A 24949-nucleotide genomic window follows, 5' to 3' on the forward strand; every position below is an offset into this window, starting at 1 on the left:
TAACATTATAGCAGACACTGTAAAAAGCTCATTCCTAGTCACTAAACTTTTCTGACAGGGTATTCGAGTGTCATTGAGTGTCAGACTGTTGTGAGACAACTACACAGGAGTTATGATTATGGATTATAGATCGCGAAATTCAGCGGTTTTTATTTTAGCATTTTTTTTTTTTTATATGATGGTAAAGCACAAAGGGGAAGGGCTAAGGCGTGGAATTGGGATTGGGCCTATGCAGGTTAACTTACAATTATTCTACTGTAGCATTTGTATAAACCTTGAACGAAATAGTAATGAATAAAGGAAATAATTAATTATACATAAAATGATTAGGTTGCGAACAAATTCAGAAGACATTGGACATGTTTGCTTTTAGTATAGTTGTGTAAATGAATAATTTAGGCTAAATATTATACAGTATACCAAATATAATTGCATGCCTAATGTAAAAGGTTACTTAAAATAAAAATAAAACATGATTTGCTTTAAATGCATTTTTAAATTTATGCATTGTTGGTCCTCAAAGCTGCTAGAAACCTTTTAGAATTTCACATCAGGGAGCTGTTTTGTATTCCTAAAGATGCTGACACATGTGCATTCATCCACTTCAGCTAGACTCGTTTTGAAGTCATGCATCTTCCGATGAGGAACAACACACACATTTACAAAAAAATGCTGTGAACACAGCCAGACAAAATGAGATTGTAAACACTCAAAGCGAACTTCTGCCAATGTCGTGATGATATTATACACTACCTGACAAAAGTCTTCTCATTGATCGCAGTTGTAAGAGCAACAAATAATAACTTGACTTCTAGTTGATCATTTAAAAAAGTGGCAGAAGGTTGATTTTTCTGTGCAATCATCTGTTGAACTGATCCCAATCATCACAAATACTGCAGAAGACCTATTGCAACCCGCATGGATCCAAGATTCTCTCAGTCAAGTTTGGTAAAGGAAAAATCATGGTTTGGAGTTACATTTAGTATGAAGGCATGTGAAAGATCTACAGAGTGGATGGCAACAATAAACAGCCTGGGGTAACAATGCATTTTTTGTGCAGCCGATTACATTACAAAACACTGGAGAGGGCAAATTCTTCAGCAGGATAGGGCTCCTTCTCATACTTCAGCCTCCACATTAAAATTTCTGAAAGCAAAGAAGGTGAAGGTGCTCCAGAATTATCCAGCCCAGTCACCAGACATGAAGATTATTGAGCATGCCTGCGGGAAGATGGAGGAGGCATTGAAGATGAATCCAAAGAAACTTGATCAACTCTGGACGTCCTGCAAGAACACTTTCTTTGCCATTCCAGATGACTTTATTAATAAGTTAATTGAGTCATTGCAGAGATTGATATATGCAGTCCTCCAAGCTTGTCATAGACAATATGAGTTCATTTTCCACTGCACCGTGACTTTAAATTCTATACATTATTTTTGTTAAAGGGTCACGAAACACCAAAACACATTTTTTGAGCTGTTGACAGTCGTATATGTGTCCCACATTGCTAAAAACCCTATTAGGACACCTATATTTCACTAAAAAGTGTAAATTGGTTGTTTTTGCGTTATTTCAAGCAAATTCGTACTTCCGGTTTGAAACAAATTTTTGAAGCTGCGTCACAGTCATGACATAATAGCGTTGTATTCCAGCGTGCAGACTTGACGTCTGTGCCAGAGTGTGTCTTATTACGTCTTAGAGTGTGATGCATTAATGCATGAGTAAGGCTTGGTTCAAACCAATCAGCACGCTCTATTGTGCAACTTCATTAATATTCATTACTGTCACAGTGTTTAGACGACAGACACACCACGTTGTATTGGCAAAACAAGCGTGAAGTGTTGCTTTTATAGTTTGCTGCAGTTAAGTTTCGTTTTCATTTTCTCCCTGTGAGAGCTCAGCTGGAGTCACATGTGGATATACAGTGTACGCGATGCTCAACAACAATAACTTACGTGTCTAAGGAGGATTATTGTTTACCTGAGAGCTGTTCTCATCTGCAAACGCTGAGATCCGGATTCGCTTGTAGTCTTCTCTTAATAAAGACGCGGCTCTAGTTGCTGGTGATTGTCCTGTCTTTACAGATTTGGTAAGTGAGCGACCAGTGCTCTTTTTTTATTCAGTTTGTTCGTATCGAACTAAGGTAACTATTGCACCGAGTGTAAACATGTTAGCACTACAACCAAACTTTAACCTCGTGTAGGGTTTTCACCGCATTTTGTGACCAGAATAACACACACGGCTTTCTGACACTACCTGCTGTGTGCATCTAAGTTTCCGGGAAATGCGGAGGTTTTTTTTTCCTCTCATTCGCGAGGGGCATGAATGAATTCCCTGAATGAAAGAGCCAAACTGCAGTTAAAGTCCAACATTTAATAATTTGGCAAATAATTCGACTACAGATGTCCATGTAGGTTAAACACCATCACTTTCTCCTGTGTGTGTGTGTGTGTGTGTGTGTGTGTGTGTGTATTTTGACTCTGAAACTTGCGCTTGCCCAAATAGACACTTCCACACCCTCCCACTTTAGTTCTTCCAACACTCCCCCCTAAACAGAGCTGGACACGTCCACTTTTCTGACTTTTTCCAAAGTAGAGGTGTGAAAACACCCTGCTGAAACGAGGGGGTTTCATGGCCCTTTAAGTGACGAGACTTCTGTCTAAGCAAAGTCAGACCTTACTATCCTAATAAAGTCATTAAAAATCAAGACATGATCATATTTTATTTTGGTAAAATATGCAAAATCTAGAGGCCTTTGTCTATAAGCCACTTCTAATACCAAATGATGAACTTGAAGTCAAGTTATTATTTGTTGGTCCTAAAACTTGGACAGGTGACAAGACTTTTGTCAGGTAGTGTATTTGCAGTAAACAATCAAGTAAACTTGCAGACATGTTGAGGATAAATCAGCCTTAAAGGGCTATAAATGTGGTCTCAATTATTTCAGGATCTACATTATTTTGTGACTGTCACATGTTCCCCTGTGTTTTCCATTCATCAACATCACATTATTCAGTCTGGCCTTAATTACACTGGTTACTCTACCAAATCGACAGCAGTTCCTATAATCTCAACTGCACACCTGCCAACTGGAAGCTCAGATATTAGAGCTGATGAGAGCAGTAGAGTAGCATGGCACCATTAGCGTAACCAATAAACCTGTGTCCCTCCATCACTCTTCATTAACATCAACAGTAACTTAACATTATCTCTCTCTGTGTTTCTTTCTTATCCTCCTTCTTTGTGTTGATGTTCCTGTGAAAGTACAATGTAGTCTCCATCTGCTATTCCTGCTCCCACTCACATATTTTATTTGAACAAACACTTTGAGTGTCCTTTTTTCTTCCTGTCTTCTTTCATTTAGTATATAATGACAGAAGCAAGGTCATTTTGGTGACCTCGGCAAATTATTTACCCATTAAGACCTGCTTTTGGAATGAAAAGCTTATATAAAAGAAGTTCTGCCTCCTACTGTCCAGGGGTGACTGAATTCAAAATGAAATAAATGAAAAAAACTGCACAATTTAGCCACAACCTTCCCAGCCCACACTATTGCTCCAGTTGCCAATTGATTCATATCTCTGAGTTTTTTTCTTGTGCTTCCCCTATCACATACACTCTATGGAAACTCTCCCTGAGCTCTGAAATTCAGGGGTTCTGAGTCTGGGGTGGCCCAGAGTCTCCACACATCATGTCTCACAACTCTACACAACTGCAACCTGCTTCATGCTAAAGTGGCCAATCTCATTTCACTCATGGCCATGGAGGCTATTCTGTACTTCTTTATCTTGACTACTTTGTATTCCAGCTTAGTCAAGTCACCCTTTGTACAATGTAGATTTCGCAAGCCCCCTTCAAAGGAATGAACAGGAAAATGATAAAACAATCAGAAAACAATAAATATTTTATTGGACATATTCAAAAAAATCAGGCAGGAAGCAGATTATTAGTAGAATGCTAGTGTATTTTAAATTAGTCCAGAATTCATGTAGTTCAGTTCAAAGCCAATGACATTGCTGATGAATGTTTCACTGAAGGGCAGCTCCACCTACCACAACCAATTAAGGCCAAAAGAGATAGTGGCAAGAAACCAAAACTCCAGACATGGCGAACAGACCTCAGGAGTAACCAGGCTCAGTCAGGGGACCAGTTCTCCTCTGGCCAAACGGATAAGAGGCAGAGCTCCAGCATAAAAAGGTTGGGCAGAGCTTAGTCTGCACTCCAGAGGTATTCCTCTCAGATGGTACTCTTGAGGGACTTTGTAAAACTTGCCCTCCAGAGGTCAACTTTTTTAGTCAGAACTTTTAAAGCTTTCTGCTGAGCTGGCTGTCCTGAGATTCTGAGATGCATACTGTCAAACAGCCAGACAGGAAGTCTTTCTCTCAGCGGGTGCTTCCGAAGTCTTTGCCTCCTCACAACGACTTTGTTTTAGTACTAATCAGTTGTCTCCAGTTTCACCAGATTTACCGTAGTCACTGGCACCATATTGATGGTGAAACCTATGGCCAAATTTCTTTATTCCCCAAACTATAAGGATGCAAGTCAGAATGTAACAGAGAAGTCAGCTCTCAAGCTATATGGATAAGCAGAGATATTATACAACCAAATCCATCTGTGGTGAGTGAGAATTACTGTAAAATGTATATTGCGTTAAAGCTGTTTTGTGGTATGTGCACAGCACAAGTTCTGGTTTTGCTTTGTGGAATGAAAATACAGATAGTGCCATCGACAGGTAATTAAAAGATCCATTCTTTCGTGGAAGCACAGAAGGTGCGTTGTTGTCTTTCATTTCATGTGCTCAGATGCAGCATTTTGGTCCAGTTGAGACTAGGGGCCTGTTTCAGTAAGGAGGTTCAAACAACTCAGAGTTTAAACTTGAACTCAGTGAAACAGAGACAGTTAGCGTGGGAAAACAGCTGCTCAAGTTAATGCATAATTTTACATTTAAAGTAATGAAATATTTAAGTATAATAAAATAAGTAATGAGTGACATTTAATGAGTGACAAATGATGTGACATTTAAAATATTTTTATAAACTTTTATACACGTTGATCATTTTAATAGACTTAAATTGACTTGTGTGTCTGCCTTTTTTATTGATCAAGTGATAGAGGTTGATATGACATTTAGAATGTAAGCAGAACTAAACAATAGTTTTTAGAAAAAAAACAATAATCCCATTAATCTAGTTACAGTACATGTCGATAGTCAGTGAATTTAAGCTAATTATTTATGAAAAAAGGAAGAGCCATTCTCGTACGTGACTTTGTTCTTTGTGTGACTAAAATGTTGTCAATAGCTATGTTTCCATCCAAATACATTACATAAATGTATGTGCAAAACTGTAATATTGCATAAAAGATGTGCGAATAAAACAGCTTTTCCATCCAACGAGTCAAACAGAACAAAATCATCACTTCCTGATTAACTGTCAAGAAATAGCAACAGTAAAAACTAGGGATGTAACGGTATCAGAATTTCACGGTACGGTAATACCTCGGTATGAATGTCACGGTACGGTATTTATTGAATCATTTACAGGAAAGAACAAAACTTATGAAAATACTCCAAAAAAGTGCCAAAAGTGTCAATGACATACAAATTAGCCATCTATCTGTAAGCTTTGAAACAGGAACTTCAATTTTAATAACAAAAAATTATTAAACCATGTAAAAAAATAAAGTTTCAATTTAGTATTGTTGAAAACTCATCACATTCAACATTTAATCACACTCAGCCCATCTACCCAGATGAGAGCTCTGCTAGTCGGACTTCTCATCAAGCATCTCCCGCTGGATCTAATCTCATTATATTTATTAAACGGGATATTTCATTTATCTTGTTGTCTTTATCTAACGACATATTCCCTGACTTTGGGCATTGGAATCTATTACTTGTTCTCAGGTAACGTGTTTTGGCTGAGCGCAAAGATAAGTTAATGATTAATGTAACCACGTACATTCTGTATATTGACTGATCGCTTGCCTTTATTTCCTATAATGTATAAACTTATTGTATGTTATACTTTTAAAATGGCCATTATCGATTCTTAAAACTGATACTCAGCAAAAGAGAGGCTGTGTTTCGTATTTTCACTGAAATTGAAAGGAGGCAGTTGTTATCGGCTCCGTTTTGATATAAATATGCACACAGTAAAGATGACGCTCATCTTATGCAGCACGGCGCCTCAACATTTCTGCTGTCTAAGTTGCTAATATTAAAATGAAAATAGGCAGTTCCTTAAATCATGTTTACAGTTTATTGTTGAGAAAGTGAAACAACGAAGCCAGGGTGATGTGAATGAAGTTATAAAGTACACTGTTCCCTTTGAAGATTTACCCGTGTCCTCGGTATAATCTGCTTTTCCATATCAAACTGAGAAGAAGAGACTGCAGCCTTGATCAAACTTGCGAAGTCTGAACTTACACGGAGATAATGCAGCACTGAACTGTGCGTGTAAAGCAGGTCGCACACCAGAAGCGACGCTCGGCGGCGCGCCACGCAGCGCCATGTATTTTAGAATTCTAATCATAGGTTTCTATCAGGATACACACACCGGCGCCGCAAGTCGGCGGCTGTCGGCGGCGCCCGGCGACGGCTCAGGACGCAGTTCATTTTTCAGCCGCGCCACAGAGCGCCATCTGATTAGTTTTATGTTAAATATCATTCGAATGTGCGCGTCTGGTGTGCGATACTTTAATCTGTCATGTACGCGCCGTGTCGCGGCGCCGAGCGGCGCTTCTGGTGTGCGACCTGCTTTAGAGTTTTCCAGCTCTTTTCATCCCCGCTTCTAGCAGCACACTCCATTTCCGCATTACTGGATCTGTAGCAACAACAGACCGCAAGGGATGATGGTCAAGCATGGGCTGATGGCAATTGTAGTTTTCGTTACCTCCCGTTCGCTTCATTCGCCTGAGCAAATTTTCTCAGAAGACCTATAGTTTTACCGAGTCATGCGACTTCGGTAATATCGAAAAAAATTAATATTGCGGTATGACGGTATTTACAATACCGTTACATCCCTAGTAAAAACAGTTTTTACAGCAGTAGAAGAAGCTGCATGAATATTTTATTTATTTAATAAATGCACTTGCACCTCAGCAGACAATGTTAACATACAATAAACACATGGGGGCTTCAATTATGCATATGTATCATATATATATATATATATATATATATATATATATATATATATATATATATATATATATATATATATATATATGAACAGTTTTTTTCACATGGCTATACATTTAAAGTATAATTAAAAATGTGTATTTTTAATCTTTTTTTTTTTTATAATTGAAAATATATTTTGAAGGGCTAAATTCAAAATTACCTTTTGGGAGTCACATCCAAGCAAGCCTATAATGTTCTGTTAACCAGTAATGTTAGCTTGATTAGCCATTTATTCTCCTTATGCCTAATCATGTTGATCTTTTGTGCTTTTCCACTTCATTTGGTTTGACAGCTATATCTAATCGCTATCTATAGTTGCTTCACAAGTCAATGGTTCCTTGGTGAGTGTGTTTGTTAATAAGAGGTACATACTTTATGTGCATCTGTTTGTCTTAATAAGCAAGTACTGTAATAATTCATTTTGACTTGATGATTCATTTACAACCTGAAAATGGTTTGTGATCTCAAGGCAAAAGAAAAACATTTTGTGGTTCTAATACCTCTACAAATGGCCTTTTGTTATAGCCAGTGAGTGAATGTCATTGCCAAAGCAAGTTCAAACATAGGCAGTGCATAAATACAAGCCTTATTTAATGGGTAAATTTGACCTGTGCTGACGCTTATACAGTAAGCATAATTGCCCCATTTTTGAGCTGGATTCATATAAAAATTTTTATATTTTTATAATATTTTTGAATATTTTATTGATTTACATGTTGTAGCACCTTCTCTATAAATGCAAGATGTTACAATGAGGGAGTTCACAAAAATTTTTATTTCACACTGAAATTTCAAAACTTCACAAGCCTGTTTTTTTTTTTTTCCTTCTTGTTTAATTTCTCTACAAGTGCATATATAGTCCACACAAACAAAAGTAATCAATATAGAGAATCAAGCAGTCATTAAAAGTAAACAGTCTGTTTAAATGATATAGATGGTTAGGTGATTGTTGCGTAGATGGTTTTGAGTGCGATGCAATAATATCCACTTCCTCACTCTGGGAAAACGATAGTACGATGAGGAATTTAACAGTCACTGACCATCATTTTAAGTGTACGCATATAGTTTACTCACCAATGATGAGCATAAAGAATGCTAAAACCCAATCATTGAAGTCCATTGAAAGCACCAAGAATCCCCTCATCTGAAAATCTCTAGGACAACATTCATGTCTACATAAGAAATGGGGCAAATCACAACTAAATATCAAAAATACTTTCAAACTTAAAACTTATTTAATACTCACATTTGAGCACCAACAATAATGTTCTCAAAGCAATCAGAAGCAGAGTGGGTCGGTAGCCTAAAGCTGCGTCCCAAATCGCACAATTATGCACTATTCTACGCCATTTTGTAGTATAAATAGTGCAAGTAATGCGTTCACACTGAAAACTCTAAAAAATAATAAGTGCACTTTAATTACCAGGATAATGCACTCATTCAGACGGTAAAATGAAATGTGTAATGATGGACACTTCACACACTCAACGACCGCAGGTTTGCTCACGTAGCGGAAGGGGCGGATCTATCGGGATAACACATGTTGGATAACTGTTTTGGATAGTAAAAGCAAATTTCTCCTGCGAGAGTGATTATAGCGCCTCCCGATGGTGAATACGGTTATACTCATGGCAGATATTATTTGATAGTTTGCTCATTTATTTCACTGATTTGGCAACCAGCAAACGACATCAGGGAAACGGTTTTGAAGCTTAGTAAAAAAACAATAGTGCTCCATTTGGGACAACACTTCATACATATACTATGCTGTTGAGTGTGTAAGTGCATAAGTACATAGTTCATGAGTGCATAGTGTATAGTGTGCCATTTGCCATGCAGTTCCCTCTACCAAACAGGACTCACTTGCTCTATGGTGAGCTGGAATATATCCAGTTCTCACTTCCCTCTAGTGCAACCTAGTGGCCTGTAGTAATATTGCAAACCTGCTTCTCACATCACAAGGAACTAAAACAACAATTAAAGCATGTAACGTTTGTTCGTTACAATGTTTTATTTCATCTGTGCATAAAAAAGAGTGGGTAACATTTATCATGTGGCATGTGGGAATATAAATTTATATTATCTATATAACTGAAAAGTTCTTAGAGTGTGACTGACCTTAAAATGTCTTAGTTTTCTGAGCCCTGACTGTCTCCAAAGTAATGCAAACTGTCCGTTTCACAGCACGGCTGTGTCTATTGTCTTCTCAAGTCGGTCAACTGGTCAGATGGTTTCTGTCTCAGGAACATCATTTGCACAGTTTTAATGCTAACAACTCTGCCGTTGTCTTTTGTTGATTAACTCATCTGGTCAGTTGCTGGGCAGGTTTTTCTAACACCTATATGCCAGTTAACATGCTGACTTCAATACTGAATTTGCATGCTTTGTTTAGCCATCTCCCCTACTCCTAAGAAGATAATATAGATAGGACAATCATTTGTGTTAATTCAGACTTTTGATAAAACTCGCAGACTGCAGAACTCCAGTAGGCTTTGCAGACACATAGACTTCTTCAAGACGCTGTATGACTGCAGATTAACCATCGCGCCTCAATAAAGGAATTCTGCTTGTTTCAAGTCTTCTGGACTGGGTTCTCTCTCACTCATTTATTTTTAACAACAGGCACTAGAGCTAAATCTGCAATTTACACTAAATGCACACTTAAATACTGAGCAGTCTGTGTGTGTTCGTTACGACATACTCATTAATCTCAAAATAGACACAATAAATTAACAAAAATGAATGTAAAAATGCCTTGGACCAGAATACGTTTAAAATCTGTACATCCTGCATTTTGCATCCTGACAAGCGTGTGAACAGATGGCTTGTGGAGTTGTTGCTTAGCAATACATTAATAAAAATGTGATGTGGCTGGCTTTGGCTTTATTCAATGGGACTTTGCTGCATCTCCTGTTTTCAATATAAGAGCCCCACATACATAATAATTTTAATATAAACTTAGATAACCTTTAAAAAATAAGGTAGTTATAAGGTAATCTAACCAGTGGCCAATCAAACTCTACCTGAGGCATGCTTGTCTGTGTTTTAGGTATCAGTTTGTGTTTTGACAGCTGAACTTTGGATGCTTTCATAACATGCTAATGAATAGTCTCATGTGCAGCATAACATTCTGTATTGTGTTCTAATTGGGCTGTTTTCCACCAGGTTTTTACACTCATAGAATTTACATGAGGACGAGGAAACAATGATGTCTGACGCTTACAACAAGGCCATTTCCATAAACTCTTATTATTTGTCTATGCCTAGGTATACACAGCTTTACTTTATAGGGCACCTTTGAAGTGTTAAATCACTAAAGCTGCACTCTTTTATTTATCCTAGAGAGAATCTCCTGTGTGCTCTATTATAGCTCATGGACTCAACCCTATATATTTTTGGTGTCTGGAGACAGCAGAGGACAATCTGCAAAAGACTAAAGCTTCTTCGAGGTGCAGATATAAATTCTGGGTTGTTTTAAAGTATTGTTTGCAAGCCTAACCTTCAGTATGACTCAAAAGAATTAAGTTAATTAAAGGGCACCTATGGTGAAAAATTTCACTATACTATTACTACTACTACTACTACTACCACTGTACTACTACTTACAATACTACCACTGCTGCTTTGTCAAAGTTTTATAGTACTACTAAACGCAATGTAGGCTCATTTTGAAAACATACCCCTATATACATTTCTAGAGATTGCAATTTATGTAGCCAGAGTGGCTGCATTTCATTTTTTAAACAAACGATATGGAGCGGTATGATGCCATTCCCTTTTGCATGCACCAGCTGACAGTTTACCTCCATATGGATGGCTTTCCCACTGTTAACAGTTTGTCCGGGAGTTTGCAATGTATGTCAGTGGACTTGAGACTCAGATCACAGTTGACTGCGACAATTGGGTTCAAGTCCACTGAAGAATTATTTCAGAAAGCAGAAAAGACAAAAACAAAAGCCAAAAATGTAAATAAACAGGATGAGAATGTGGTAAAATCTGAAAATGTCAGGAAAATGGTGGGCAGGTCAATCTGTGCTTTTTAAAACACTATTGGTTGGGTTTAAGGAAGGGGGAGGTTAGGGGGTTCGAAAGCAGTTGACAGTAGCCTTTTGTGGATATACATGAGAACAGCAGGTGCGAATGACACTCACGAGAAACTTAAGATCTGAAAAAGCATACACAGTAGCCTAATGGATTTACAAAAACAAAAACTGAAAAAAAAATGTACCTCCTGGAACATATTTTGCTTTCTCAAGATATCTTTACAGGGGTATGTAATCAGAATGAGCCTAGGTTGACTAAATCTAGTATTAACTTTACTTCTACTACTACTATACAACTTTTACTACTACTATTACTACGACTACTACAAATACTGCTGCTACAATTACTACTATTGATACTGCTACTACTAATACTGTGACTACTCATTTTACTACTAATACTACTACTACTGCTACTACTACTTTTAAAATAAATCATATCCTGCACTTTTAACAAACCTAATTTGTGGTCAAGTACTGTGCAGTACATTCAATAACCCAAAAACTAACCCACAACATTTTTTTCTTATCATATAGTATGTAAGTAATAAAAATTAATCAGTAGTTAAATAAATGTTTACACTGTAACAATTACATCAAATTAAGGTTAAAATATAGTGTTACCAAGTAAATATTTAGGTATGTAGACATCTAATTTAAAAGCACAACTTATAATGGCTAAAATTGCAACACCAGTTTCATAATATTAATTTTAGGATGAGTAGATCCCCACAAATAAATCCTCTTTAAAGTTTATTTTATCTGGATTTTCAATTGAGCTAAAATATTTCACCTGTTCTCTTATTTAATCATAGTCAATGAAATTATAATCTCTGATTTTAAGCTGATTTACTCATGGTCTATTTACAGTAAATACTTTTATTTATTTATTTTTAATAAGAGTAGTAAAGGTTAATATTGAATGAAGGGCCTGAATGCTAATCAAAAGAACTACTTGTGCATATTTCTGCATACAGTTTGCCTAAGGCATTATTTGTTTAATCATTAATGATGCTTTAATTGTTGCAGATCATCACTCATAACGGTATGAACCAAAGTATGGCCTCCAGTGGTCAAAAGCTGTTCCAAAACTTGTTCGGTTAGTGTAAGCAGAATTTGTTTTTCTTATATATTAATTATGAGATAATTTATGTGGTATTTAAAATATATATATTTTTAGTTTTTTTTTTTTTTAGGTTTCATCCTTAATTCTACACAATTTAACTCATGTGAAATTTGAGAGATTAATTCATGTGTTTATATCATCACACTCGGCCAATCCTATATAAATTGCCTACAAGTGGTAAACCTGGCACCTGAACATTTGAACACATTACCCCCATCTTGTGCTCACTAAACTGGATGCCGATAAGTTTTAGAATTGAGTTTAAATTTACTGTACTGCATTTACTGTATGTTTTTTAGGTATTAAATGGTCAGGCACCGCCTTATCTTTCTAATCTTATTACTATTAAAATATTTGGCAGATGTTTAAGGTGGTCCAACCAGAACATGTTAATACTCCTCAGATCCAAACTAAAGAAAAAAGGAGGCCAAGCTTTTTCTGTAGAAGGTCATAAAATGTGGAATAGGCTACCTACAGTTGAAGTCAGAATTTTTAGGCCCCCTTGTGATTTATTTGTTTGTTTATTTATTTATTTATTTATTTATTTATTTATTTATTTATTTATTTATTTATTTATTTATGTTATATTTTCTAAATGATGTTGAACAGAGCAAGGAAATTTTCACAGTATGTCTGATGATATTATTTAAAAAGTCTATTTGTTTTATTTTGGCTAGAATAAAAGCAGAAATAAATTTATTAAAAAAACATTTTAATTTCAAAATTATTAGCCCCTTTATATATATTTTTTAGATTGTCTACAGACCAAATCATCGTTTTACAATAACTTACCAAACCACCCTAGCCTGCCTAGTTAACTTAATTAACCTAGTTAAGCCATGAAATGTCACTTTAAGCAACATAGAAGTGTCTTGGGAAATATCTTGTCAAATATTATTTGAGCCTACTCACACTATGCCATCCGTACCGTGTCCAGGCCCGATTCCCGGATCGTTTGAGAGGTGTGAGTGCGCTGAATCAGGCTCAAGCACGGTTTACTTGGCCGGCCCTGGCTCGGTAGGAAGAGGTGTGCCTGAGCGCGGTTCACTTTGGCTTTGGCACGGTACACTTGTGTGTGAGTGCAAAACGCACCAAAGCCCGAAACTGAAAGTGAGACGTGACTTTTAAGGGGCTGTTTCATGTGGATTTATTAATCATTCTTACTGTTCAGTGAACGCAAACTGCCGTAGTTCATTAAAAAAGAGAACTCCTTACAGCATGACAGCTGCGCGGCTTCAGCAGACCTTCTCATTCCTGCAGCACGAGAGCTTTATGATTGTTTATGAGCGCCAAAAGTGGCGGATCTGTTCGGCAAAATATCTGACTGCGTGTCACCGCATCCCTAAGGACTGTTTAGTGAAATATTTGACTGGATGTCACTGCATAACAAACGACTGAAACAATATAACTAGAGAAATCTCCACTGTGCTGCTGAGTAAGAGAGAACAGCACAGAAGCGATGACGTAAGCGTGCCGAGGCCCATTTGTGGTGTGAGTGCGGGCCGTCGGGGGAGACGGGAGGGGGGACAAGCGTGCTTTGGCCCGGTTCGAGGCAACTGTACCTAGTGTGAGTACGGCCTTACTGTCATCATCATTCGGCAAAGATAAAATAAATTCATTACTATAAATGATTTATAAAAACTATTATGTTTAGAAATGTGTTGAAAAAATCTTCTCTATGTGAAACAGAAGTTGGGGCAAAAAAATAAAAAAAGGGGCTAGTAATTCAGGGGGGCTAATAATTCTGACTTCAATATAAGAACAATCTCTAATTCAAAGAAACACTCAAACTAAATTTATTTATTTATAATTTTTTTTTTTTTTTAGAAAAAAGCTTTTGAATAAGCTTTAAACTCTTATTGTGCCTTTCTTTTTTTTCTGCTGTACTGTTTGCATTCAATGTTTTTGTGCTATGTCGGTTGTACTGTATGCTGTTTTATCTGTTGTTGTCTACTGATAATTTATAACTCAAGTTGTGTACAGCAGAAGGTCAGCAACTGTTGTTTATTGTTTTCACTTGTACATTTTAATTTTAAAATGCCGTTTTAGAATGAAAACAATCTTGTCCACACTGACGTTTCACCCAGTATTTCTGAACAACTCTCTGTCTACAGCACACCACTGAAAACACACATCACGTGAACACACCCTCACACTCTGTACGTTATACTTTTATAATGCCCATTATTGATTATTAAAACTGATATTCAGCAAAAGAGAGGGTATGGTTTGTATTTTCAATGAAAATGAAAGGAGGCAGTAATGTTGTAGGCTCCGTTTTGTTATTAACATGTATAACGTTACAGTAAAGATGATGCTGGTATAAATTAGCAGCTACACGACACCTCAACATTTCTGCTGTCTCTTAAGTTGCTAATATCAAAATGAAAATAGCAGTTCCATAAATTGTGTTTTCATTTTATTGTTGAGATAGTGAAACAATGTAGCCAGGGTGATTTGAATGAGGTTATAAAGTACAATGTTCTCTTTGAAGATTCATGTGTCCTTAGGAATTTAAATGTCATTATTTTTTCATAAAATTCCCCAAAAACACCAGAACAGCTATATAATTAGCTGACTTATGTAGTTACATCATCCTAAATATTTGAAGAAATTTAGAATTCAGGGAAATGCATTTAAATAATTTTTTGGTGTGAAAATGAAGCGCTATTTTTATTTCCAGTGTGAAATCTCTCATCATCAGCAGCTTAAAACTGCATTGTTGATTTAAATTACCACCAGAAGCACGCAAAGACAATGCTTAGATTTAACTTCGCTTAATTGTGTTTTTATTTTGCGCAAATTGTTTTACATCCCGAATAATTGAAATGTTAAAGTAATATTATTATGGCGTGTTTAACCTCTTGGTTTTCTCAGTTCATTCTTACATTATAACGGAGATGCAAAAAAAAAAAAAAAAAAAAAAAACGCAGTTTCCTTTACCCTGTTTTTTTACAGGTCACCAATTCATTACTTTCAATACAATACTGCATTCAATCTCTGCAGCTTCACAAGGGCTTATGGTGTTTACTTTGCCGAAAGCAATGAACAGAACACAGCGTATAGTTGATAACCAAGAAGCCAATTAGAGGCAGTGAAGTGTGTCTTTTTCTTGATGAGTGCTTTATATGTACGGTATCCCAACGAGCAAATGATTTTATTGCATATGTATAGCAGAGAGCTGTCGCTTTATTTATTTTGGCCTCCCAAAAACGTCTTGTAAGGACTCTGTAATGAGATATTATGTGAACTGAAAAATTTGTTGACGGAACATTCTGAAAGGAAACTTTTCCTGATGTGGGTACTTCAGTGCAACTTAGCATAAAAAGTAACAGAGACACTCTTTAAAGCCTGATCAAACCCCTAGTTTGTGGATGGTGTCGTGAAGGCGTGTGGGGATTGTTGTGTTTCCAGCGGATGTGTTGTTCATGCATATTCTGTTTGAATTCGCCGTTCTCTAGACACAACCCCCTCACTGAATTCAACACAGGTGAAGCACACACAACCTCCATCATCTTCAGCGCTCTCTGTGTTCTCTTTCACTGAATGAAGCAGTTACTCACAAATCAAAGTATGCTGTTTATTTTACTGACTGGGTTTTTTTTTTTTTCCTTTTGATTCATTTTTGTGAATGCTTTAATAATTTATTGATCATTTATTATTTATTTATAATTAATCATTTATTTTTGGATGCTTCATTTGGGCAGTTTGCATATCCACATTTGTGACCCTGGACCACAAAACCAGTCTCTTTACAGTCGGATCTTTCCATTAATTCAAATCAGACTAGAGATTAAAAAGCAATTCTAATAAAGTATAAAGTTTTTATTTATTTATTTATTTTTATTTAATATTTATTCTACAACTTTATGATTGTCTATTTTACAATATAATACTTACAGCACAAACAAATCAGAGGTTTTATGCAGTTTGGGAGGTATGGTTCCAGAAAGCATATAAGACAAAAACAAAAGCAAAAAAATAAAACAAACAAGTGAATAACAGGGTGAGAACATGGTAAAATCCGAAAATGTTGTAAAAATCAGACTTCTGCAAGAGTTTTTTTCTTTTTCAGGTATTTTTTTTTAAACATTATAGGTTGAGTTTCGGGAAGGGGGTGGGTAGGGATATCATGGTCAGTCGGTCAGTCAGTAAATAGCAGCCTCTGATGGATTTAAACGAGAACAGCAGGCACAAATTGCACTCACTGGAGAAATTTAATATATCAAAAAGTGTACACAGTGGCCTCTGTCGAATTTGCTAAAAAAAAAAAAAGGTAGTTCCTGGGATGTATTTGGCGCTCTCCAGAAATGTATATAAGGGTATGTAATTAGAATCCGCCTGGGTTGTTTTAAAAAGCTAAAATCAACTTTGTGCCAAAAAATTAAGAAAGATTTTAAAGATAAATTAATGAAAAATAAAAGGAAAATAAATAAAAAAATCTCAACATAAAATAAATAGTTTTTGATTTGTCTTCTTTTTTGTCTTTTTTAATCATCCTCTTCTTTTTCTTCTTCATTACATCTTTTTTTAGTTCGTGTGACTTGTGCTGGCTGCACTTTTCAAAATTGTGTTGAGGACAGTCCACTGCAGAAATGGGGGGGTTTGTGACACTTTTTAAAAACTAAATTCTTATACATATTTACTTTTACTTATTTCTGTATTTTCTGTCTGTCATTTTTTTCTGATAGATCTGGAGGAGTTTAAAACCCAGATGAGGAGTCCAGTGCGTGTCAGAGAGGGTCAGGGGGTGGTTCTTCTCTGTGGCCCACCAGCTTATATGGGAGGTGAGGTGCTTTATTGTCTATTACTGGCTGACTGATTTCTTAGTGGATATTCGGAAAACAGGATAGATAAATATACTCTGTAAAAACATCTGTTAATTAACAGTTTCAGTATTTTGTGATTCACTTTATTTTCAGCTTTTCACTTTTTATTCAGCTTTTTTTTCTATTAACCATTGTGAAGTGCACATTGGAACCTTGAACTCTGCTGTCAACTTTTGATGTTGAAAACTCAACTTTACGGTTTAACAATGTGACTTTTAATTCAAATGTTAGTAGTTTAAAATAATATATTGTTTAAGAAATAATATAGAGAGAAATAAGTCTGAAAAATAGCAAAAAAAAAAAAAAAATACACTAGCAGTTTATTACAAGGTTTTTGTACAGTGCAATGTACAGTACAGTGGCAATGTACAATGCCAGCCCTAACTTTTCAATGTTAAAATTTGTTGGAAGAAAGATCAAGGCCCCATAATGCAATTCAAAATCATAAACAAAAAAATAAAAAATAAAACATTAGACATGAATCACAAAATACAGATAACTGATCATGTATGGATTTTTTAAACAGTGCATTTATGTGTAAATACAGTATATTAAACTGGAATACATGAGCTGTGTGATTCTTCAGTCCTAAATTTATTTATGAATGACTGAATGGATGCACTTGGATGCTCTATATAGATGTACTGTCATGTAATTTTTGTGTCCAGTGTATCACACAACTTATTATTTCGTTTTGTAAATAGCTATGTAATAGCATGTTAATGAACAGCTTGTCCACAAGTTTATTTCCAGAATCTATTTAAATATTTACTTAACTGTAAATGTGTTATATTTATGTCACGTTTGCATTTACCAGCTTAAAACTTTTACTTTCAATATAAAAAAAGTCCAATATTAAAATATGTGAAATAACGTTTAACAAAATGATCTAAACTTGCTAGTAAGTGACAGCAACTTACTGTCTTTGTCACTGAATCATTTAATTGATTAATTTCCAATGGTTGATTTATCATGGAAGTAACTGGCTTCATGAATGAATCATTGGGTCACTTTTTTTGATGTGAATGTGTTTGCTTAGAAATAACTAGAAGTTCCATTGTGACTTTGGTTGTAAAAATATTCGTTTATGAAACTGACCCAAAACAGATTGTATTGTGCCTAAAATGTAATCATACACTCACACCATCATTGACAAGCCCATCAAAGTCATTTTGTATGTGACCCAAAGAGAGTTGAAACGGTACTAGACCACCGTTTTAAAAAACATAGCCTTGTAAATGTTGGTTCCAATCACATTAGTTCTCAAATTTGTTATGTAGTTCTGCAAATAAGTTAATGTTAATGCGTAAACCAGTAGTTGCTTAAGACTGTAATTTCAGTATGATGACATATTTCCACTTGAAACTGAATATGGAGTTTGGAGCTCATTTCAAATCAGTCAAAATTGTATTTTTGCGCTCAACCTTTTGGGCCCTATCATACACCTGGCGCAACAAGGCACAAGACATGTATGGCGTGATTTGGTTGCTATTTTCAGACCAGTGCAACTGTAATTTTTTGTGGACTTAAGGGTATGCTGGTCTAAAAAGGTCTGTTAAAGTGCATTGTTGGCATGTTGCTATTTTGAGGAACTGAAATAGACTACGCCATTGACCAACTAAAAGCTGGTCTAAAGTCCAGCACAGAGCATGTTAGTTATGCACCTATGCAGGTACAAACGATTACACATGTACAGCAATACACAAATATCACATATGAAAAAAAATTAAAGGATTAAAATATTTTAAAAATTTGTGCTTTGCCCTATGGGGCATTGGAATAGTATGTGTCTTTGGATATAACTTTTTTTTTTTTTTTACCACACTTCGTTAATGTTGTTAATTTATTCGTTTGCTGGAAATTAGAACTAAATTTAAAAATAGTTTTGGAACAAATCTTTGTGCTTAACAAACAAAGTTAATTACGTAGGCTTATGGATGTCTTCAGTGGAGTGCGTACAACACTTTCCTTAACCATGAAAGTAAAGGAGTAAAGTAAAAAGTAAAAGTAAAGTAAAGAGAAAGTAAAAAGGCAGAATGGAGGAGGCTCGTTCTTTATCCTCACACAGGTGGTCTGTTTAACTGTTTTTTCGCTAGTGAAACATTCAGCTTTTCTACTAACGAAGTCTGTCATGTAAACAGCAAATTTGCCATGGCGCAATGCAACTGACTCTTAAAGGGAATAGGAGATGAGTCTTTGATTGGTTTAATGCACAGTATGCTCAAATCATGCCCATAGCTCATTAAGAAAATAAGCACAACACTGTCAGACCCTCTGCCGGGGTGCAGGCGTATTTTTCCATCCTTAAAATAGCAAAAGTGAACTTGGACAAGACCTTAAGGCTTTTGCACCATGCACTTTAGATTTGGCGCCTAGATTGTTAAAATAAAGCCCTTAATCTTTCACTTTCAGCACATTTATAGGTTGGAAGGCTGTGTTTAAGCATATTTCCAGCAAACTGTCAAACTGACATCATCAGAGAAGACGGCTGTTCCAAAGCAAAAGCAAAATTACAAATTTGGATTGACCAATATTATAAAAAATAAAAGGCTTTTTCACTGAATTAATTTACACAGATTAATTTTTCTCCCTAAAACTAACAGTGTGTGCTAGCAAAATGAACATTGTCAGTTTTGCTGTGATGCTTACTTTAAAATCAAGGCTAGTAAACATTACTTAAACAAGTCTTAACACACTAAAGGCATCTTTTTGTTGTCTTTAGATTGCATATAAACATGTTAGCTCATATGTTTGCTGTAACAAAGTGGCTGACACAGAGGGATCCATTTGCAGTATATTTATTAAACACAGTTTATTAAAAACAAGCACACAGATGTCGTGCGTGTGCGAACTCGCATCAAACACCGTAGTATAAGGTCGAAGGGCTGGTGGCTGGTAAACACAGGAGGAGTATGCAGGCATGGGTCAAAGGCAGGCGGCGAATATCAAAGTCAGTGTGCAGGTTAGAGTTCAGGGCAGGCTGCCTGGATCAGTGTCGGGATTCAGGCTGAGGTACAAGGCAGGCGGCAGGCAGGACAAGGTTGGTAATCAAGGCAAGGTAAGGTAAGGTAAGCAACGGGAAAGCAGGCACAGATGAGAAATGCTCAGTAGTGTTAGCCAGGGCAGAACAAGACTTCGCAATGAGACTGGGTGTTTGTGCTGCTTATAAGCGTGTGCCAGGTGATTGGGAGATGTGCTGCAGGTGTGAGTGCTAATCAGTAAAGTGGATGATGTAATGTCAATAGTCTGGGGATGATGACCTCTGCTGACAAGCGAGGGGAATGACTTTGACCGAGTCTGTGACATTTGCGGTGATGTGAACGCATTGTTGTGGTGGCAGGAGCAAATTTTGATGCTCTCTCCAGTGGTGGCATGAATGCGCAGTAAGCTGCATAATGTTAACTTATTAAACTGTTTGTGTAAAATCAATATCATATTTGCAAAATGTTAAACTGCTTCATCTCTGAGGTGTTGTTTCTGTGAAAGGCACTTTATACAAGTGCCTCATTACAATTCTAGTGAAATGATGCAATCAGCTGTCAGTAATGTAGGAAATTATGTAAAAAATGTGTCTGCTGCCTGTTGCATTCCCAAATAAATGCTAATACCTACACCAAAGTGATGGTGCAAAACACACAATGCTAAAAACATTTTCTTTTTAAACTCAAATAATTTTTTATTTCTATAAGGTTTTTACAATGTGGATTGTGTCAAACAGCTGAACATAGAAGTTCTAGTAAATTGAAACTGTCAATCCAGTTTTCAAAGTTTATTTTAGTTTAGTTTCAGAAGTTTAGTTGATCTCAGTGTGGTTTATTTTCACTGCTGAAAGTCCAAACACTAAAGAGCAAATCCATCGATGAACAGCTCCACAAGTCCCAAAAATTATAAAAGAATTTTAAAAGCATTTTTGGATTATTCTAAAACTTTGACAGGAGAAAGTATACTGTGACATTCACTGAAAGGTAATATACAACGAGGTAATAGGGCTGCATGGTGGCTCAGTAGTTGGCAGTGCCACCTCACAGCAAGAAGGTCACTGGTTCGAGTCCCGGCTTGGCCAGTCAGCGTTTCAGTGTGGAGTTTGCATGTTGTTCTTCCCGTGTTCATGTGGGTTTCACTGGGTGCTCTGGTTTACCCCACATTCCAAAGAAATGCAATGTAGGTGAATTGAATCAACTAAATTGGCCATAGTGTATGAGTGTGTGTGTGAAGGTGGGTGTTTCCTACTGAGTTGCGGCTGGAAGGGCATCCGCTGCGTAAAACATACTGTATGTATAGTTGGTGGTTCATTCCGCTGTGGCTACCCTGTGACAACAGGGTAATACGTTACTTTAAGGGGGATGTTCAAAAGACTGTCATGAAACCTTTATTATCATGACATGGCCAGAGATGTATAGTAACGAAGTAGACCTACTTCACTACTGTAATTAAGTACTAAAAGGCTGTATCTGTACTTTACTGGAGTATTGTTTAGATACGTCCGCTTTTACTTCAGTAAATATTTTTGATGAGTTTAATACTTTTACTCTGATAGATTTTTTATGTGCTGCATCATTACTCGTTACTAGGGGTGTCAAAATTATTGATATCGGTTCAGTATTAGATCATAACCGGTTGTTACGTAATTATGTCATTTATCTACTATGTGCAATGTCGCAATACTACGGCGAAGGAGGCAGGGGCGAGTAAATAACGCTCTTCACAGCTCACGAGCTGCTACTACGGCTACTACGGCTACTACGGCTCCGTTTTACTACTACAGAGAAATGCTGTAAAACTCCATATTTACCTCTCTCTCACTTTGGACATTTGACCCGCTGCGTTGGCCTGTTTGTGAGGTAACTTGTGAGGTCTCCACTGTGTCTATTACGGATTACCTGTGATACCACGTATACAGACTATAACCGCGCTGTTCTTCTCGCCATCGGTGAACATTGCTTTAATTTCTAATGCCGAAATCAGCCCTTTCTGTTGAGCAGATGAAGACAATAACTAATCTGAATTTCTTAGAAAGGTCATGTTTTGATCTTGGATTGGTCTTACGCAGCCACGTGATGCGATTTCGCAGGTCAGTGTTTATCAAGCTTTAACTTTCTAGTGCAGCGAACTGCGAAACTTGCCGCACAAGTCTATCCCATTAGCATGGATATGAATGGAAGTCTATAGGGAGAAAAGTTTACTGTGACCATAGCTTTAGTTTTACACATGCATTGATGAGTATTGCCTAGCTATTGCATTCAATTCAAAGTGTTTTGTTTCTTTTTTTCTATTGTTTCTTTCTTTTTTTCTATTCTTTCCCCCCTGCCCTAAACTTTTGCCTGTATTTGTATTACACTCTAGGATTCTTTACTACAGTGTATATGCTCATTTTCGACTCATGCCTGCCTGACCATTTTAAAACAAAGCTGCATTACTACCAGGGCTTTACATTAACACCCGCCAACCCGCTAAATGCGGGTAGATTTCAGCTTTGGCGGGTTAGACAGCCGCTCCCACTAGCCACTTTGGCAGGTTGGAAATAATTTTTACATTGTAGTTTTCTTAAAGCAGGGTTCGACAATACGGATGGCCTAATATGCATGCAAATGTGATCTTAGAATCGAGATCAGCACAACTGACAAAAATAACTGTTCGCTCGAGCAAAAGCAGGTGAATACCTCATGAGAGGATGATTACTTGGTTCTCTTTGAAATAGACTAGACAAAAAGCAATGCTCATGTAAACAGCAAACCTTTTGTAAGCAGCAGCAGTCACTGCTTTCGTTTTAATTATTCTCAGGCACGTGATCATCCTTTCATTATCACTCGTGATATGTTTTACCTGCTTTCTTTTGCTTACAGTTATTTTGTTAATATAGTTTAATTATCATGCTTTGCAATAACATTGCTTTAATATGAGATTAACTTCCCATTTATGTGTAGTAACTGCTGATCTGGGACCTTTATCCAGGACAGATTACTGTACATATTTTAGATACATGGCAATAAATCTTTTTAAATGTCAATAAAAAAAAAAGAAAAGTTTTGTCGAATAGAAAGTGCATGTATACAGCTATATATTTGCTTGTTTTGTCACATTTACAGTTTGTGGCTAATAAATAATTATTTCTTTTTGGTATGGTCAAAATTGGTAAACCCTTAATTTTGAACCCTAAAAAAAGTAATATGAAAATAATAAAAGTGAAATAACCATTTGAAATACAACACAACCCATTTGCTGATGCACAGTGAGCAAGCTCACACACAACAAACACAAACAGTGAAATAAATGAGGAGGCATGTGGACAACACAACATCTAAATCAAGTCATCTTAGCATCTCAAAGTCACATTTATTAATACAAAATATATTTTCTAAGCAACAAAATTGTGGCTAGTGAAAATGGCAAGTGGCTAGTAATGTTAGAAATGTACTAGCCACAGTGGCTGGTGATCAAAAAAGTCAATGTCAAGCCCTGATTACTACCCATTTGCTCGTCTATCATTCGCAACAGTAAAGATCATGTTGCATAAATGAACATAATGAACATTTTGTTCATTAAATAAATCAAAACTTACTTTTGATCAGTGCATTGCATTGCTAAGGGCTTAATATAAGGAACTTTAAAGGCGATTTTATCAATATCAAATTGTTTTAACTTTCAGATTACAAATTTTCAAATAGTTGTGAATATTGTCCTATCCTAACAAAATACACATCACTGGAAAGCTTATTTATTACATATATTACATAATATATCTCACTTATGACTTATGTTTGTGGTACATGGTCACATATAATTATAATTATAGAAATAATACATCATTTTACATCATTTATTATTCAAAGTGTGGTTTACAATATATTCTTTAAACTCTCATGTGAGTGTTCAGTCCATTCAAAGTTATTGTATATCCCCTGCCAACAAAGTGTGATTAGGCTATACCATTTGTTCCTGTTAACTGCCCCACTCCAACCAGCAATTATAGTCCACTGTAATTAGTTCACCACATAAAGGCTTTTCAACCCACACTGCCCAAATAACATCATAAACATATATTTCCTCCTTTTCTGTGCTCTATGATTTATTTGCCCTTAAGTGGTGCACTACAGCGCAAAAGTTAGACATTATGCAATGCAAGCTTTTTGCTCTTGCTGCTAACTCACAGTGAACACACTTAAAAAGGTCAAGAAGGGATTGATTGTAAGACTTTTTATGCTGTCAATCAATTTTTCAACATTTTAATAGCAACGCGTGTTGATTTCGGAAACATCTGAACACTTTTAGGTGAGCTCTAGTTATTACATTGATGTATAGAATGTTTTCACCACTGTTTGTTTGCAGTTGTTTGTCTCCTGTAAGTAAATGTGTTTAAGCTGTCAAATGTAGAGTAATGTATACGGCTTGTTTTTGGTGTTTAAGCATAAATGTGGTCTGTGCTTGATTCTGTCACTTCTCGTCAAAAAGCTTTGCCTGAGATGAAAAGTAGTTTGTCCAGCTGTGCTGCATTAGTGCTGTGTTCGTCTGTCCCCCTGCTGTCCTGATTACTGTGTTTAGTGTTGGGCTGAACACATTAGGCCTTATTGCTTTAATGGAGCCAGACCTTTTAAAACTTACCAGAGGCTGAAATGACTTGTTTTACAATTGCTTTGATCCATCAGGACAAAAAATAAATAAATAAATAAATAACCTGATATCTTTTCAGAAAAGTTCAGACTTTTTTGCATTAATGGACTTTTTGACAAATGTTTGTTTGTTTGTTTGTTTGTTTGTTTGTTTGTTTGTT

At 36.2% G+C, this 24949-nt stretch overlaps 1 protein-coding gene across 4 annotated transcripts in view; it reads left to right on the forward strand.

Moving 5' to 3' along the window:
• Nucleotides 1–24949, forward strand: part of cntn3a.1 (contactin 3a, tandem duplicate 1) — a 193245-nt gene that overhangs the window by 61945 nt on the left and 106351 nt on the right. For all 4 annotated transcript variants that reach the window (XR_012399020.1, XR_012399021.1, XM_692822.10 and 1 more), the window contains exon 5: nucleotides 17044–17139. Coding sequence is in view for 2 of the 4 variants with exons in the window: in XM_692822.10 (XP_697914.4) it covers nucleotides 17044–17139 (96 nt within the window). In the remaining 2 variants the exon portion in view is untranslated. The remainder of the gene's footprint in view (nucleotides 1–17043; nucleotides 17140–24949) is intronic.

The sequence above is a fragment of the Danio rerio genome, chromosome 23 (genome assembly GCF_049306965.1).
Source record: "Danio rerio strain Tuebingen ecotype United States chromosome 23, GRCz12tu, whole genome shotgun sequence".
Taxonomy (NCBI): Eukaryota; Metazoa; Chordata; class Actinopteri; order Cypriniformes; family Danionidae; genus Danio; species Danio rerio.